We start from the raw sequence: 16,497 nt of genomic DNA, 5'->3' as shown, positions 1-16,497 counted from the left end.
CAGACCTCAGTGTGTCCGACCCCAGTCAGACCTCAGTGTGTCCGACCCCAGTCAGACCTCAGTGTGTCCGACCCCAGTCAGACCTCAGTGTGTCCGACCCCAGTCAGACCTCAGTGTGTCCGACCCCAGTCAGACCTCAGTGTGTCCGACCCCAGTCAGACCTCAGTGTGTCCGACCCCAGTCAGACCTCAGTGTGTCCGACCCCAGTCAGACCTCAGTGTGTCCGACCCCAGTCAGACCTCAGTGTGTCCGACCCCAGTCAGACCTCAGTGTGTCCGACCCCAGTCAGACCTCAGTGTGTCCGACCCCAGTCAGACCTCAGTGTGTCCGACCCCAGTCAGACCTCAGTGTGTCCGACCCCAGTCAGACCTCAGTGTGTCCGACCCCAGTCAGACCTCAGTGTGTCCGACCCCAGTCAGACCTCAGTGTGTCCGACCCCAGTCAGACCTCAGTGTGTCCGACCCCAGTCAGACCTCAGTGTGTCCGACCCCAGTCAGACCTCAGTGTGTCCGACCCCAGTCAGACCTCAGTGTGTCCGACCCCAGTCAGACCTCAGTGTGTCCGACCCCAGTCAGACCTCAGTGTGTCCGACCCCAGTCAGACCTCAGTGTGTCCGACCCCAGTCAGACCTCAGTGTGTCCGACCCCAGTCAGACCTCAGTGTGTCCGACCCCAGTCAGACCTCAGTGTGTCCGACCCCAGTCAGACCTCAGTGTGTCCGACCCCAGTCAGACCTCAGTGTGTCCGACCCCAGTCAGACCTCAGTGTGTCCGACCCCAGTCAGACCTCAGTGTGTCCGACCCCAGTCAGACCTCAGTGTGTCCGACCCCAGTCAGACCTCAGTGTGTCGACCCCAGTCAGACCTCAGTGTGTCGACCCAGTCATAACACCACAACAACCTCTCCCTGTTCTCAAAAGGACCGTGGACTTCTTTCTGCTTTCAGACAACTGTTCTACTACACCCGCCTGTGGTTGCACTACACCCGCCTGTGGTTGCACTACACCCGCCTGTGGTTGCACTACACCCGCCTGTGGTTGCATTGTTATTGTGATTGGGGGATGGAGTTTTTCCTGACTAATGTGACCTGTGTCCTACAGGGTTCAGTTCTCGGGCCGACTCTCTCCTCTGTATCAATGATGTTGCTCTTGCTGCTGGTGATTCTCTGATCTACATCTACGCAGACGACACCATTCTGTATACATCTGGCCCTTCTTTGGACACTGTGTTAACTAACCTCCAGACGAGCTTCAATGCCATACAACTCTCCTTCCGTGGCCTCCAACTGCTCTTAAATACAAGTAAAACTAAATGCATGCTATTCAATCCATCACTGCCCCCACCTGCTCGCCCATCCAGCATCACTACTCTGGACGGTTCTGACTTAGAATATGTGGACAACTACAAATGCCTAGGTGTCTGGTTAGACTGTAAACTCTCCTTCCAGACTCACATTAAGCATCTCCAATCCAAAATTAAATCTAGAATCAGCTTCCTATATCGCAACAAAGCATCCTTCACTCGTGCTGCCAAACATACCCTCGTAAAACTGACTATCTTACCGATCCTCGACTTCGGTGATGTCATCTATAAAATAGCCTCCAACTCTACTCAACAAACTGGATGTAGTCTATCACAGTGCCATCCGTTTTGTCACCAAAGCCCCATATACTACCCACCATTGCGACCTGTACGCTCTCGTTGGTTGGCCCTCGCTTCATACTCGTCGCCAAACCCACTGGCTCCAGGTCATCTACAAGTCTCTGCTGGGTAAAGCCCCGCCTTATCTCAGCTCACTGGTCACCATAGCAGCACCCACCCGTAGCACGCGCTCCAGCAGGTATATCTCACTGGTCACCCACAAAGCCAATTCATCCTTTGGCCGCCTTTCCTTCCAGTTCTCTGCTGCCAATGACTGTAACGAAATGCAAAAATATCTGAAGCTGGAGACTCATATCTCCCTCACTAGCTTTAAGCACCAACTGTCAGAGCAGCTCACAGATCACTGCACCTGTACATAGCCCATCTGTAAACAGCCCATCTATCTACCTACCTCATCCCCAACTTGCTCCTTTGCACCCCAGTATCTCTACTTGCACATTCATCTTCTGCACATCTACCATTCCAGTGTTTAATTGCTATATTGTAATTACTTCGCCACCATGGCCTATTTATTGCCTTAATTCCCTTATCCTACCTCATTTGCACATGCTGTATATAGACTTGTTTTCTTTTGTTCTACTGTATTATTGACTATGTTTTGTTTATTCCATGTGTAACTCTGTGTTGTTGTTTGTGTCGAATTGCTATGCTTTATCTTGGCCAAGTCGCAATTGTAAATGAGAACTTGTTCTCAACTAGCCTACCTGGTTAAATAAAGGACTTGTTCACAACTAGCCTACCTGGTTAAATAAAGGTGAAATAAAAATAAATACGTGTATATTTACTATCTAATGACTCAGACCTGGAGTTTTTCATGACTATCATGACCAGGGAAAAACTCTGGGTCCAAGAATGTTCTGGGCCTAAAGAGGCCTGGTAAAATCCCAAGGTCAGGTAGAGACTCCTGACCCCTAGCTACGATGCCATGTTTGATAGGTTGTTGTTGTGTGTTCTTTGTTCTGTTGGATGCTCACCAGGACAGGACAAAGCTATGGAGGGCTGCCAGCTAAATGGGTCCAACCCCAACCCAGCTAAATGGGCCCAACCAAGCTAAATGGGTCTAACCCCAACCCAGCTAAATGGGCCCAACCCAGCTAAATGGGCCTAACCCTAACCCAGCTAAATGGGCCCAACCCAGCTAAATGGGCCCAACCCAGCTAAATGGGTCCAACTCAGCTAAATGGGTCCAACCCAGCTAAATGGGCCCAACCCCAACCCAGCTAAATGGGCCCAACCCAGCTAAATGGGCCTAACCCTAACCCAGCTAAATGGGCCCAACCCAGCTAAATGGGCCCAACCCAGCTAAATGGGTCCAACCCAGCTAAATGGGTCCAACTCAGCTAAATGGGTCCAACCCAGCTAAATGGGCCCAACCCCAACCCAGCTAAATGGGCCCAACCCCAACCCAGCTAAATGGGTCCAACCCCAACCCAGCTAAATGGGTCTAACCCAGCTAAATGGGTCCAACCCCAACCCAGCTAAATGGGTCCAACCCCAACCCAGCTAAATGGGTCCAACCCCAACCCAGCTAAATGGGTCCAACCCCAACCCAGCTAAATGGGTCCAACCCCAACCCAGCTAAATGGGTCCAACCCCAACCCAGCTAAATGGGTCCAACCCCAACCCAGCTAAATGGGTCCAACCCCAACCCAGCTAAATGGGCCCAACCCCAACCCAGCTAAATGGGCCCAACCCCAACCCAGCTAAATGGGTCCAACCCAGCTAAATGGGCCCAACCCAGCTAAATGGGTCTAACCCTAAGACAGCTAAATGGACACAACCCCAACCCAGCTAAATGGGTCTAACCCTAACCCAGCTAAATGGGTCTAACCCTAACCCAGCTAAATGGGTCTAACCCCAACCCAGCTAAATGGGCCCAACCCAGCTAAATGGGCCCAACCCAGCTAAATGGGCCCAACCCAGCTAAATGGGCCCAACCCAGCTAAATGGGCCCAACCCCAACCCAGCTAAATGGGTCTAACCCCAACCCAGCTAAATGGGCCTAACCCCAACCCAGCTAAATGGGCCTAACCCTAACCCAGCTAAATGGGTCCAACCCCAACCCAGCTAAATGGGTCCAACCCCAACCCAGCTAAATGGGTCTAACCCTAACCCAGCTAAATGGGCCTAACCCTAACCCAGCTAAATGGGCCTAACCCTAACCCAGCTAAATGGGTCTAACCCTAACCCAGCTAAATGGGCCTAACCCTAACCCAGCTAAATGGGCCTAACCCCAACCCAGCTAAATGGGTCCAACCCCAACCCAGCTAAATGGGTCCAACCCCAACCCAGCTAAATGGGTCCAACCCCAACCCAGCTAAATGGGTCCAACCCTAACCCAGCTAAATGGGTCTAACCCTAACCCAGCTAAATGGGTCTAACCCTAACCCAGCTAAATGGGTCCAACCCAGCTAAATGGGTCCAACCCAGCTAAATGGGTCTAACCCCAACCCAGCTAAATGGGTCTAACCCCAACCCAGCTAAATGGGTCTAACCCCAACCCAGCTAAATGGGTCTAACCCCAACCCAGCTAAATGGGTCTAACCCCAACCCAGCTAAATGGGTCCAACCCCAACCCAGCTAAATGGGTCTATGTGAATACTCAGTTCTCCGTTTACTCAGAGGCCCTGTCCTTATTTAATGCCCAACGCATCTGCGCTGGAGCGGAAGAGAGTCTGTCTGTGTGTGTGTGTGTGTGTGTGTGTGTGTGTGTGTGTGTGTGTGTGTGTGTGGTGTGTGTGTGTGTGTGTGTGTGTGCGTGTGGTGCCCTGTGCTCCCATATTATTCTATCATTTCTGCACGTGTGAGCAGGGACCTCATGTTAGTCTGTCTGTGTATTGGCTGGTCCTTAGTCTGACTCTGTGTGTGTGTGTGTGTGTGTGTGTGTGTGTGTGTGTGTGTGTGTGTGTGTGTGTGTGTGGTGTGTGTGGTGTGTAGCGTCTTAAACCCGTCAGGATGGAAGCAGCAGAGTGCTGCAGCAGAGAGCAGAGAGCTAGAGCAGAGAGCTAGAGCAGAGAGCTAGAGCAGAGAGCTAGAGCAGAGAGCTAGAGCAGAGTGCTAGAGCAGAGTGCTAGAGCAGAGTGCTAGAGCAGAGTGCTAGAGCAGAGTGCTAGAGCAGAGAGCGGGGAACGTTAACACCATTACTAGTGATTAGGGCAGGACGTTACGACATGGCAGATTAACCATGCTACTCTATTAAGAGACAACATATAGTATTAAACACTGTGTTTTATCCTCTGTGTCTGGCTCAGCTGTGGCCTGCTAATTCTCTCTGCTTCTCTACCACCCCCTCTCCCCTCCTCTAGCGCCCCACCCCCTCTCCGCTCCTCTAGCGCCCCGCCCCCTCTCCGCTCCTCTAGCGCCCCTCTCCGCCCCGCCCCCCCCCTCCTACCGCCCCCTCTCGCGCCCCCTCTCCGCCCCGCCCCTCTACCGCCCCCTCTCCGCCCCCCCTACCGCCCCCTCTAGCGCCCCCTCTCCGCCCCGCCCCCTCTCCGCCCCTCTACCGCCCCCTCTCTGCCCCTCTACCGCCCCTCTAGCGCCCCCCTACCGCCCCTCTCCCGCCCCCTCTCCCGCCCCCTCTCCGCTCCACTAAAGTTTTGGTGATCTAATTAGCTGTGGGTTTCTAAGGGTGTAATGTGATCTAATTAGCTGTGGGTTTCTAAGGGTGTAATGTGATCTAATTAGCTGTGGGTTTCTAAGGGTGTAATGTGATCTAATTAGCTGTGGGTTTCTAAGGGTGTAATGTGATCTAATTAGCTGTGGGTTTCTAAGGGTGTAATGTGATCTAATTAGCTGTGGGTTTCTAAGGGTGTAATGTGATCTAATTAGCTGTGGGTTTCTAAGGGTGTAATGTGATCTAATTAGCTGTGGGTTTCTAAGGGTGTTCTGTGATCTAATTAGCTGTGGGTTTCTAAGGGTGTAATGTGATCTAATTAGCTGTGGGTTTCTAAGGGTGTAATGTGATCTAATTAGCTGTGGGTTTCTAAGGGTGTAATGTGATCTAATTAGCTGTGGGTTTCTAAGGGTGTTCTGTGATCTAATTAGCTGTGGGTTTCTAAGGGTGTTCTGTGATCTAATTAGCTGTGGGTTTCTAAGGGTGTAATGTGATCTAATTAGCTGTGGGTTTCTAAGGGTGTTCTGTGATCTAATTAGCTGTGGGTTTCTAAGGGTGTAATGTGATCTAATTAGCTGTGGGTTTCTAAGGGTGTTCTGTGATCTAATTAGCTGTGGGTTTCTAAGGGTGTTCTGTGATCTAATTAGCTGTGGGTTTCTAAGGGTGTTCTGTGATCTAATTAGCTGTGGGTTTGTAAGGGTGTAATGTGATCTAATTAGCTGTGGGTTTGTAAGGGTGTAATGTGATCTAATTAGCTGTGGGTTTCTAAGGGTGTAATGTGATCTAATTAGCTGTTAAGTCACTCAAACCAAAGTAAATGATACCACCAAAAGACATTCATTTGCTAGCTTTGTTTGAAAAATATATTTCAATTTAAATGCTAGCTTGGTGTGTCAGTGATTGTCTGTCTGTCTCCCCCCCCCCCCCGAACACTCTCTTACCCAGCAGGTGAGTCAGTGATTGTCCCCCCCCCCCCCCCGGACCACTCTCTTACCCAGCAGGTGAGTCAGTGATTGCCCCCCCCCCGGACCACTCTCTTACCCAGCAGGTGAGTCAGTGATTGTCCCTCCCCCCGGACCACTCTCTTACCCAGCAGGTGAGTCAGTGATTGTCCCCCCCCCCGGACCACTCTCTTACCCAGCAGGTGAGTCCAGATGTTGCCAGTCTCAGTGTGGATCCTGAAGATGCTCTTGAAGCAGGCCCTGAAGGAGGGCATGGGCGGCCGGTGTCCGTGGCGGAGATACTCGTTGTCCTTCAGCCACTCAGGCAGCACGTCATGAGGAATGACCCGCCACCGGCCTTCCCACACCTTGGAACAAGACACAGGGAGACCAGTGGAAAAGCACTTCATTAGGTTGTCCTCCGAAGCAGGTTTGAACTTGAGTTAGGAATAAAATTACACAAGTGAGGGGGGAAAGGAGTGTTCTCTTCCCTGTATTTCTCTCATATTTCCATTTGATGTTCAGGGTGAATTGACATGTCAACCTCCCTATGTAATTTCTGTATTGAACTACTGTTCCATAGACCTCCCTATGTAATTTCTGTATTGAACTACTGTTCCACAGACCTCCCTATGTAATATCTGTATTGAACTACTGTTCCACAGACCTCCCTATGTAATATCTGTATTGAACTACTGTTCCACAGACCTCCCTATGTAATATCTGTATTGAACTACTGTTCCACAGACCTCCCTATGTAATATCTGTATTGAACTAGTGTTCCATAGACCTCCCTATGTAATATCTGTATTGAACTAGTGTTCCATAGACCTCCCTATGTAATATCTGTATTGAACTACTGTTCCATAGACCTCCCTATGTAATATCTGTATTGAACTACTGTTCCATAGACCTCCCTATGTAATATCTGTATTGAACTAGTGTTCCACATACCTCCCTATGTAATTTCTGTATTGAACTACTGTTCCACAGACCTCCCTATGTAATATCTGTATTGAACTACTGTTCCACAGACCTCCCTATGTAATATCTGTATTGAACTACTGTTCCACAGACCTCCCTATGTAATATCTGTATTGAACTACTGTTCCACAGACCTCCCTATGTAATATCTGTATTGAACTACTGTTCCACAGACCTCCCTATGTAATATCTGTATTGAACTACTGTTCCACAGACCTCCCTATGTAATATCTGTATTGAACTACTGTTCCACAGACCTCCCTATGTAATATATGTATTGAACTACTGTTCCATAGACCTCCCTATGTAATATCTGTATTGAACTACTGTTCCACAGACCTCCCTATGTAATATCTGTATTGAACTACTGTTCCACAGACCTCCCTATGTAATATCTGTATTGAACTACTGTTCCACATACCTCCCTATGTAATATCTGTATTGATCTACTGTTCCACATACCTCCCTATGTAATATCTGTATTGAACTACTGTTCCACATACCTCCCTATGTAATATCTGTATTGAACTACTGTTCCACAGACCTCCCTATGTAATATCTGTATTGAACTACTGTTCCACATACCTCCCTATGTAATATCTGTATTGAACTACTGTTCCACAGACCTCCCTATGTAATATCTGTATTGAACTACTGTTCCATAGACCTCCCTATGTAATATATCTGTGTTAGGGAGGCCTGTGGAACAGTAGTCTATGTAATATCTGTATTGAACTAATGTTCCATAGACTCTGACTGCTATAGTATGAACTGGATAATCTGAGAGGATTTAACAAAAAGGTGACGACTAATATGATTGTATTTCACAACCTATTAGCCTGCGTCCCAAATGGCACCCTATTCCCTACATAGCGCACTACTTTTGACCAGGTAGTGCACTATAGGGTGCGATTTGGGAAGTAACCTTAGCCCTAACAACTCAAGAACCCTTCCATGCTGGAATTATGCAGCACGGCGAGATCCTTTACATAATATCAAATAATATGGAAGGGAAAACAGACTCCGCAATAAAAAGTAAACATGTAGTGGTATTAGGCTGGCTAACACGTGGTTGGCTGGGTTTGGCCGTTCTGTGGTACTGTAGCAGGGTTTGGATTAAACCATTCTAAGAGGAAGACAGGCAGGGCTGGTTATGAATCCAGTTCTTGTAAGGCGCCATATCAGAACCAGATCAGGGGTAGCATTCCACCCAGAGTCATTAATATACAGTAGACCTACATGTATCATATACGGCTGTGATCCCACCTGTACAACCCATCACAGGGAATCACTGATGCACTCTGGTAACGCATCATCAGTTCCTCTTGTTTTGTCATTCACTAACAGACCTTAGAGATGTTTATAACCTGTCAAAAATGTACAGTTGATCTACTACTAGTCCATGTTACCTAGATAGGTAAGTTAGGCTAACTAACAACTAACTAACAAGGTGTACATAGTCGGTTAGCCTATGTACACCTTGTTAGCTAGATAAGCAAGTTGGGCTAACTGGCTATGTACACCATGTTAGCTAGATAGGTAAGTTAGGCGAACCGGCTATGTACACCATGTTAGTTAGGCTAAGTACACCTTGTTAGCTAGATAAGCAAGTTGGGCTAACCGGCTATGTACACCATGTTAGCTAGATAGGTAAGTTAGGCGAACCGGCTATGTACACCATGTTAGTTAGGCTAAGTACACCTTGTTAGCTAGATAAGCAAGTTGGGCTAACCGGCTATGTACACCATGTTAGCTAGATAGATAGGCTAACCAGTTATGTCCACCTTGTTAGTTTTGCTAACCGGCTATGGAACTGGAAGGAAAGGAAGCCAAAGGAGGTGTTGGCTTTGGGGGTGACCAGTGAAATATACAGTTGAAGTCGGAAGTTTACATACACCTTAGCCAAATACATTTAAACTCAGTTTTTCACAATTCCTGACATTTAATCCTAATAAACTCCCATGTCTTACATCAGTTAGGATTACCATTTTATTTTAAGAATGTGAAATGTCAGAATAATAGTAGAGAATGATTTATTTCAGCTTTTATTTCTTTCATCACATTTCCAGTGGGTCAGAAGTTTACATTCACTCAATTAGTATTTATTTGGTAGCATCGCCTTTAAATTGATTAACTTGGGTCAAACGTTTCAGGTAGCCTTCCACAAGCTTCCCACAATAAGTTCAATGGCCCATTCCTCCTGACAGAGCTGGTGTAACTGAGTCAAGATTGTAGGCCTCCTTGCGCGAACACGCTTTTTCAGTTCTGCCCACACATTTTCTATAGGATTGAGGTCAGAGCTTTGTGATGGCCACTCCAATACCTTGACTTTGTTGTCCTTAAGCCATTTTGCCACAACTTTGGAAGCATGCTTGGGGTCATTGTCCATTTGGAAGACACATTTTCGACCAAGTTGAAACTTTCTGACTGATGTCTTGAGATGTTGCTTCAATATATCCACATAATTTCCTCCCTCGTGATGCCTTCTATTTTGTGAAGTGCACCAGTCCCTCCTGCAGCAAAGCACCCCCACAACATGATGCTGCCACCCCCGTGCTTCACATTTGGGATAGTGTTCTTCGGCTTGCAAGCCTCCCCCTTTTTCCTCCAAAAATAACGATGGTCATTATGGCCAAACAGTTCTATTTTTGTTTCATCAGACCAGAGGACATTTCTCCAAGACGTACAATCTGTCTCCATGTCCAGTTGCAAACCGTAGTCTGGCTTTGGAGCAGTGGCTTCTTCCTTGCTGAGTGGCCTTTCAGGTTATGTCGATATAGGACTCGTTTAGCTGTGGATATAGATACTTTTGTACCCGTTTCCTCCAGCATCTTGACAAGGTCCTTTGCTGTTGTTCTGGGATTGATTTGCACTTTTCGTACCAAAGTACGTTCATCTCTAGGAGACAGAACGCGTCTCCTTCCTGAGCGGTATGATGGCTGCCTGGTCCCATGGTGTTTATACTTGCGTACTATTGTTTGTACAGATGAACATGGTACCTTCAGGCGTTTGGAAATTGCTCCCAAGGATGAACCAGACTTGTGGAGGTCTACAATTGTTTTCTGAGGTCTTGGCTGATTTCCTTTGATTTTCCCATGATGTCAAGCAAAGAGGCACTGAGTTTGAAGGTAGGCCTTGAAATACATCCACAGGTACACCTCCAATTGACTCAAATTATGTCAATTAGCCTATCAGAAGCTTCTAAAGCCATAACATCGTTTTCTGGAATTTTCCAAGCTGTTTAAAGGCACAGTCAACTTAGTGTATGTAAACTTCTGACCCACTGGAATTGTGATACAGTGAATTATAAGTGAAATAATCTGTCTGTAAACAATTGTTGGAAAAATTACTTGTGTCATGCACAAAGTAGATGTCTTAACCGACTTGCCAAAACTATAGTTTGTTAACAAGAAATTTGTGGAGTGGTTGAAAAATGAGTTAATGACGCCAACCTAAGTGTATGTAAACTTCCGACTTCAACTGTACCTGCTGGAGCGCCTGCTATGGGGGGGGTGTTGCTATGGTGACCAGTGAGCTGAGATAAGGCGAGACTTTACCTAGCAAAGACTTACAGATGACCTGGAGCCAGTGGGTTTGGCGACAAATATGTAGCGTGGGCCAGCCGACGAGAGCGTACAGGTCGCCGTGGTGGGTAGTATATGGGGCATTGGTGACAAAACGGATGGCACTGTGATAGACTAGATCCAATTTGCTGAGTAGAGTGTCGGAGGCTATTTTGTAAATGACATCACCGAAGTCAAGGATCGGTAGGATAGTCAGTTTTACGAGGGTATATTTGGCAGCATGAGTGAAGGAGGATTTGTTGCGAAATAGGAAACCGATTCTAGATTTCATTTTGGATTGGAGATGCTTAATGTGAGTGTGCCTACTTGGCAACCTTGATAGTTAGTTGTTAGTTAGGCTAACCAGCTATGTACACCTTGTAGTTATCACGGTCAGATTACGAGGCCTCGACCCCCAGGGGGCTCACATTGATTTTGCTGAATCACTCAGGTATTACATGAACACCCATATTACGTGGCAGAATTTGTAGAGGGAGGTCTGCCTATCTGTCAACGCTAGAGCTACAGGGAAGGAGAGAGGGAGGTCTGCCTATCTGTCAAGGCTAGAGCTAGAGGGAAGGAGAGAGGGAGGTCTGCCTATCTGTCAAGGCTAGAGCTAGAGGGAAGGAGAGAGGGAGGTCTGCCTATCTGTCAACACTAGAGCTAGAGGGAAGGAGAGAGGGAGGTCTGCCTATCTGTCAACGCTAGAGCTAGAGGGAAGGAGAGAGGGAGGTCTGCCTATCTGTCAAGGCTAGAGCTAGAGGGAAGGAGAGAGGGAGGTCTGCCACGCTAGAGCTAGAGGGAAGGAGGGAGGGAGGTCTGCCTATCTGTCAACACTAGAGCTAGAGGGAAGGAGAGAGGGAGGTCTGCCTATCTGTCAACGCTAGAGCTACAGGGAAGGAGAGAGGGAGGTCTGCCTATCTGTCAACACTAGAGCTAGAGGGAAGGAGAGAGGGAGGTCTGCCTATCTGTCAACGCTAGAGCTACAGGGAAGGAGAGAGGGAGGTCTGCCTATCTGTCAACGCTAGAGCTAGAGGGAAGGAGAGAGGGAGGTCTGCCACGCTAGAGCTAGAGGGAAGGAGGGAGGGAGGTCTGCCTGTCTGTCAACACTAGAGCTAGAGGGAAGGAGAGAGGGAGGTCTGCCTATGTTAGAGGAGAGAAGGAGCAGGGAAATGTGAGGTGTGTGTGTACAGTGTTAGACCTAAAGGTCTGGTGACCACTCATGTGATACCAACGTCTCTACAGGCTAGCTAACCTGGTCAGGAGCACTACTTTAGACCAGAGCCATATTCCCTATGTAGTGCACTACTTTAGACCAGAGCCCTATTCCCTATTTAGTGCACTACTTTAGACCAGAGCCCTATTCCCTATGTAGTGCACTACTTTAGACCAGGGCCCTATTCCCTATGTAGTGCACTACTTTAGACCAGGGCCCTATTCCCTATGTAGTGCACTACTTTAGACCAGGACCATATTCCCTATATAGTGCACTACTTTAGACCAGAGCCCTATTCCCTATATAGTGCACTACTTTAGACCAGAGCCCTATTCCCTATATAGTGCACTACTTTAGACCAGAGCCCTATTCCCTATATAGTGCACTACTTTAGACCAGAGCCCTATTCCCTATATAGTGCACTACTTTAGACCAGAGCCTATAGGGGTGGGCCCAGGAGAGCCAGAAACAGTTGTTGTTGACTAATTCTGAGTCATCAAGTGATTTATTTCTGTAATTGAAAGCCTGCTGTTTGCCATTTCAGCACAAGTTAGATGTCTGTTCCCATCAACTGAGGGATTCTGAGCAGCGTAGGTTAATTTCTAGTTGGCCCCCGTTCTAGAGGTTAGGCATCACAGAGTACATACTGCAGGGCTGTGTTCAGTAGGGCACACACAGCAAAACATTTAGCAACAGATACATTTGTTCTATTGGATGAGTTAATGTACAGAACCTCCCTGTTTCAAAAGGTTTTTTTCTCCCTACTGCACATGACAATCATGGCACATAACTCACTGGGGTGACAGAGAGTCAATGTGGAGGGGGAACCGGTGCAGAGTCAATGTGGAGGGGGAACCGGTGCAGAGTCAGTGTGCGGGGGGGAACCGGTGCAGAGTCAGTGTGCGGGGGGGAACCGGTGCAGAGTCAGTGTGCGGGGGGGAACCGGTGCAGAGTCAGTGTGCGGGGGGGCCGGTGCGGCAGGGCGGGGGGACCGGTGCAGAGTCAGTGTGCAGGGGGAACCGGTGCAGAGTCAATGTGCAGGGGGAACCGGTGCAGAGTCAATGTGCAGGGGGAACCGGTGCAGAGTCAATGTGAGGGGGAACCTGTTAGTCCACATACTTTTGGTCATGTAGTGTATGTCCAAGGTGAGACTTCGGGGGACCAGTGTGTGTGTGTGGTGTGACTGACCTTGTGAACAAACTCCTCCATCTTCTCCATGGCGTGGTGGGCCTGTAGTAGAGGTGTCATGCCCATGAAGCCCTCGTCTGAAGTCTTGAAGTCCTCCTCCCCTGCAGAGGTAGAGTCCATCCCTCCATCTCTCTCCCCCTCCTCTCCATCAGTCACTTTCTGCAACTCCAGCGCATTGGGTCTCTGAGAACACAAGAACAGACCACCCAGTCAGAACAACAGACCACCCAGTCAGAACAACAGACCACCTAGTCAGAACAACAGACCACCTAGTCAGAACAACAGACCACCTAGTCAGAACAACAGACCCCCCAGTCAGAACAACAGACCACCTAGTCAGAACAACAGACCCCCCCCCCCCCCCAGTCGGAACAACAGAACACCCAGTCGGAACAACAGAACACCCATTCGGAACAACAGACCCCCCAGTCGGAACAACAGACCCCCCCACCACCCCCCAGTCGGAACAACAGAACACCCAGTCGGAACAACAGAACACCCAGTCGGAACAACAGAACACCCAGTCGGAACAACAGAACACCCAGTCGGAACAACAGACCCCCCCCCCCCCCCCAGTCGGAACAACAGACCCCCCAGTCGGAACAACAGACCCCCCAGTCGGAACAACAGACCCCCCAGTCGGAACAACAGACCCCCCCAGTCGGAACAACAGACCCCCAGTCGGAACAACAGACCCCCAGTCGGAACAACAGACCCCCAGTCGGAACAACAGACACCCAGTCAGAACAACAGACACCCAGTCAGAACACCCAGTCAGAACAACAGACACCCAGTCAGAACACCCAGTCAGAACAACAGACCATCCCAGATCGATGTTCCACAGAGGAGCTTACCCAGAACACACACACACACACGTCAGGACTCAGGTCAGAGCCCATTGCCCTACATCACAAACTGAATATCAGGCCATTGTGAGAGACAGTGTACAGACAGACAGTGTACAGACAGACAGTGTACAGACAGACAGTGTACAGACAGACAGTCAGACAAAAGGCTAATTAATAAACCATTAATTGGTGTGACCTGGCTCATGGTAATTTGTAGCTGCTTTGAGTTTTCCAACCCCAGACATGCTTTGTATGGTTTTAAGTCCCTCTCCTCATCCCAACGCTGTCCCAATAGCACCCTATGGGCCCTGGTCAAAAACAGTACAGTAAACAGGGAATAGGGTACCATTTGGGAAGGACCCCAGTGTGCCTCACTCCCCAATCAACAACCGTGTGTGTGTGTGTGTGTGTACTCACGGCCTGTACAATGACAGTCTTCCCTGCTGCCTTCAGGCTTGACCTGTTATCTAGCCAGGCCTTCTTCTTCCCTGCTGCCTTCAGGCTTGACCTGTTATCTAGCCAGGCCTTCTTCTCCTGCTGCCATCAGGCTTGACCTGTTATCTAGCCAGGCCTTCTTCTTCCCTGCTGCCTTCAGGCTTGACCTGTTATCTAGCCAGGCCTTCTTCCCTGCTGCCATCAGGCTTGACCTGTTATCTAGCCAGGCCTTCTTCTTCCCTGCTGCCTTCAGGCTTGACCTGTTATCTAGCCAGGCCTTCTTCTTCCCTGCTGCCATCAGGCTTGACCTGTTATCTAGCCAGGCCTTCTTCTTCCCTGCTGCCTTCAGGCTTGACCTGTTATCTAGCCAGGCCTTCTTCCCTGCTGCCATCAGGCTTGACCTGTTATCTAGCCAGGCCTTCTTCCCTGCTGCCATCAGGCTTGACCTGTTATCTAGCCAGGCCTTCTTCCCTGCTGCCATCAGGCTTGACCTGTTATCTAGCCAGGCCTTCTTCTTCCCTGCTGCCATTAGGCTTGACCTGTTATCTAGCCAGGCCTTCTTCTTCCCTGCTGCCTTCAGGCTTGACCTGTTATCTAGCCAGGCCTTCTTCCCTGCTGCCATCAGGCTTGACCTGTTATCTAGCCAGGCCTTCTTCTTCCCTGCTGCCATCAGGCTTGACCTGTTATCTAGCCAGGCCTTCTTCTTCCCTGCTGCCATCAGGCTTGACCTGTTATCTAGCCAGGCCTTCTTCTTCCCTGCTGCCATCAGGCTTGACCTGTTATCTAGCCAGGCCTTCTTCCCTGCTGCCATCAGGCTTGACCTGTTATCTAGCCAGGCCTTCTTCCCTGCTGCCATCAGGCTTGACCTGTTATCTAGCCAGGCCTTCTTCCCTGCTGCCATCAGGCTTGACCTGTTATCTAGCCAGGCCTTCTTCCCTGCTGCCATTCAGGCTTGACCTGTTATCTAGCCAGGCCTTCTTCTTCCCTGCTGCCTTCAGGCTTGACCTGTTATCTAGCCAGGCCTTCTTCTTCCCTGCTGCCATTCAGGCCTTGACCTGTTATCTAGCCAGGCCTTCTTCTTCCCTGCTGCCTTCAGGCTTGACCTGTTATCTAGCCAGGCCTTCTTCTTCCCTGCTGCCATCAGGCTTGACCTGTTATCTAGCCAGGCCTTCTTCTTCCCTGCTGCCATCAGGCTTGACCTGTTATCTAGCCAGGCCTTCTTCCCTGCTGCCATCAGGCTTGACCTGTTATCTAGCCAGGCCTTCTTCCCTGCTGCCTTCAGGCTTGACCTGTTATCTAGCCAGGCCTTCTTCTTCCCTGCTGCCTTCAGGCTTGACCTGTTATCTAGCCAGGCCTTCTTCCCTGCTGCCATCAGGCTTGACCTGTTATCTAGCCAGGCCTTCTTCTTCCCTGCTGCCATCAGGCTTGACCTGTTATCTAGCCAGGCCTTCTTCTTCCCGCTGCCATCAGGCTTCCTGCTGCCATCGGCTTGACCTGTTATCTAGCCAGGCCTTCTTCCCTGCTGCCATCAGGCTTGACCTGTTATCTAGCCAGGCCTTCTTCTTCCCTGCTGCCTTCAGGCTTGACCTGTTATCTAGCCAGGCCTTCTTCTTCCCTGCTGCCATCAGGCTTGACCTGTTATCTAGCCAGGCCTTCTTCTTCCCTGCTGCCTTCAGGCTTGACCTGTTATCTAGCCAGGCCTTCTTCCCTGCTGCCTTCAGGCTTGACCTGTTATCTAGCCAGGCCTTCTTCCCTGCTGCCATCAGGCTTGACCTGTTATCTAGCCAGGCCTTCTTCTTCCCTGCTGCCATCAGGCTTGACCTGTTATCTAGCCAGGCCTTCTTCCCTGCTGCCATCAGGCTTGACCTGTTATCTAGCCAGGCCTTCTTCTTCCCTGCTGCCATTCAGGCTTGACCTGTTATCTAGCCAGGCCTTCTTCCCTGCTGCCTTCAGGCTTGACCTGTTATCTAGCCAGGCCTTCTTCCCTGCTGCCATCAGGCTTGACCTGTTATCTAGCCAGGCCTTCTTCTTCCCTGCTGCCATCAGGCTT

The 16,497-nt window shown here is 49.4% G+C and overlaps 1 protein-coding gene across 4 annotated transcripts in view; it reads right to left on the bottom strand.

Annotated features, from left to right (window-relative positions):
• The window catches only part of LOC106576468 (adiponectin receptor protein 2), a 104,218-nt gene that overhangs the window by 11,101 nt on the left and 76,620 nt on the right, over positions 1 to 16,497 (bottom strand). For all 4 annotated transcript variants that reach the window (XM_082964205.1, XM_082964206.1, XM_082964208.1 and 1 more), the window contains 2 exons: positions 13,165 to 13,347; positions 6,410 to 6,581 (listed from right to left, as the gene is read on the bottom strand). In XM_082964205.1, coding sequence (XP_082820331.1) covers positions 6,410 to 6,581; positions 13,165 to 13,347 — 355 coding nt within the window. The remainder of the gene's footprint in view (positions 1 to 6,409; positions 6,582 to 13,164; positions 13,348 to 16,497) is intronic.

This window comes from Salmo salar, chromosome 17, assembly GCF_965601325.2.
Source record: "Salmo salar chromosome 17, fSalSal1, whole genome shotgun sequence".
NCBI lineage: Eukaryota > Metazoa > Chordata > Actinopteri > Salmoniformes > Salmonidae > Salmo > Salmo salar.
This window is presented reverse-complemented; position numbering and strand designations above follow the sequence as displayed.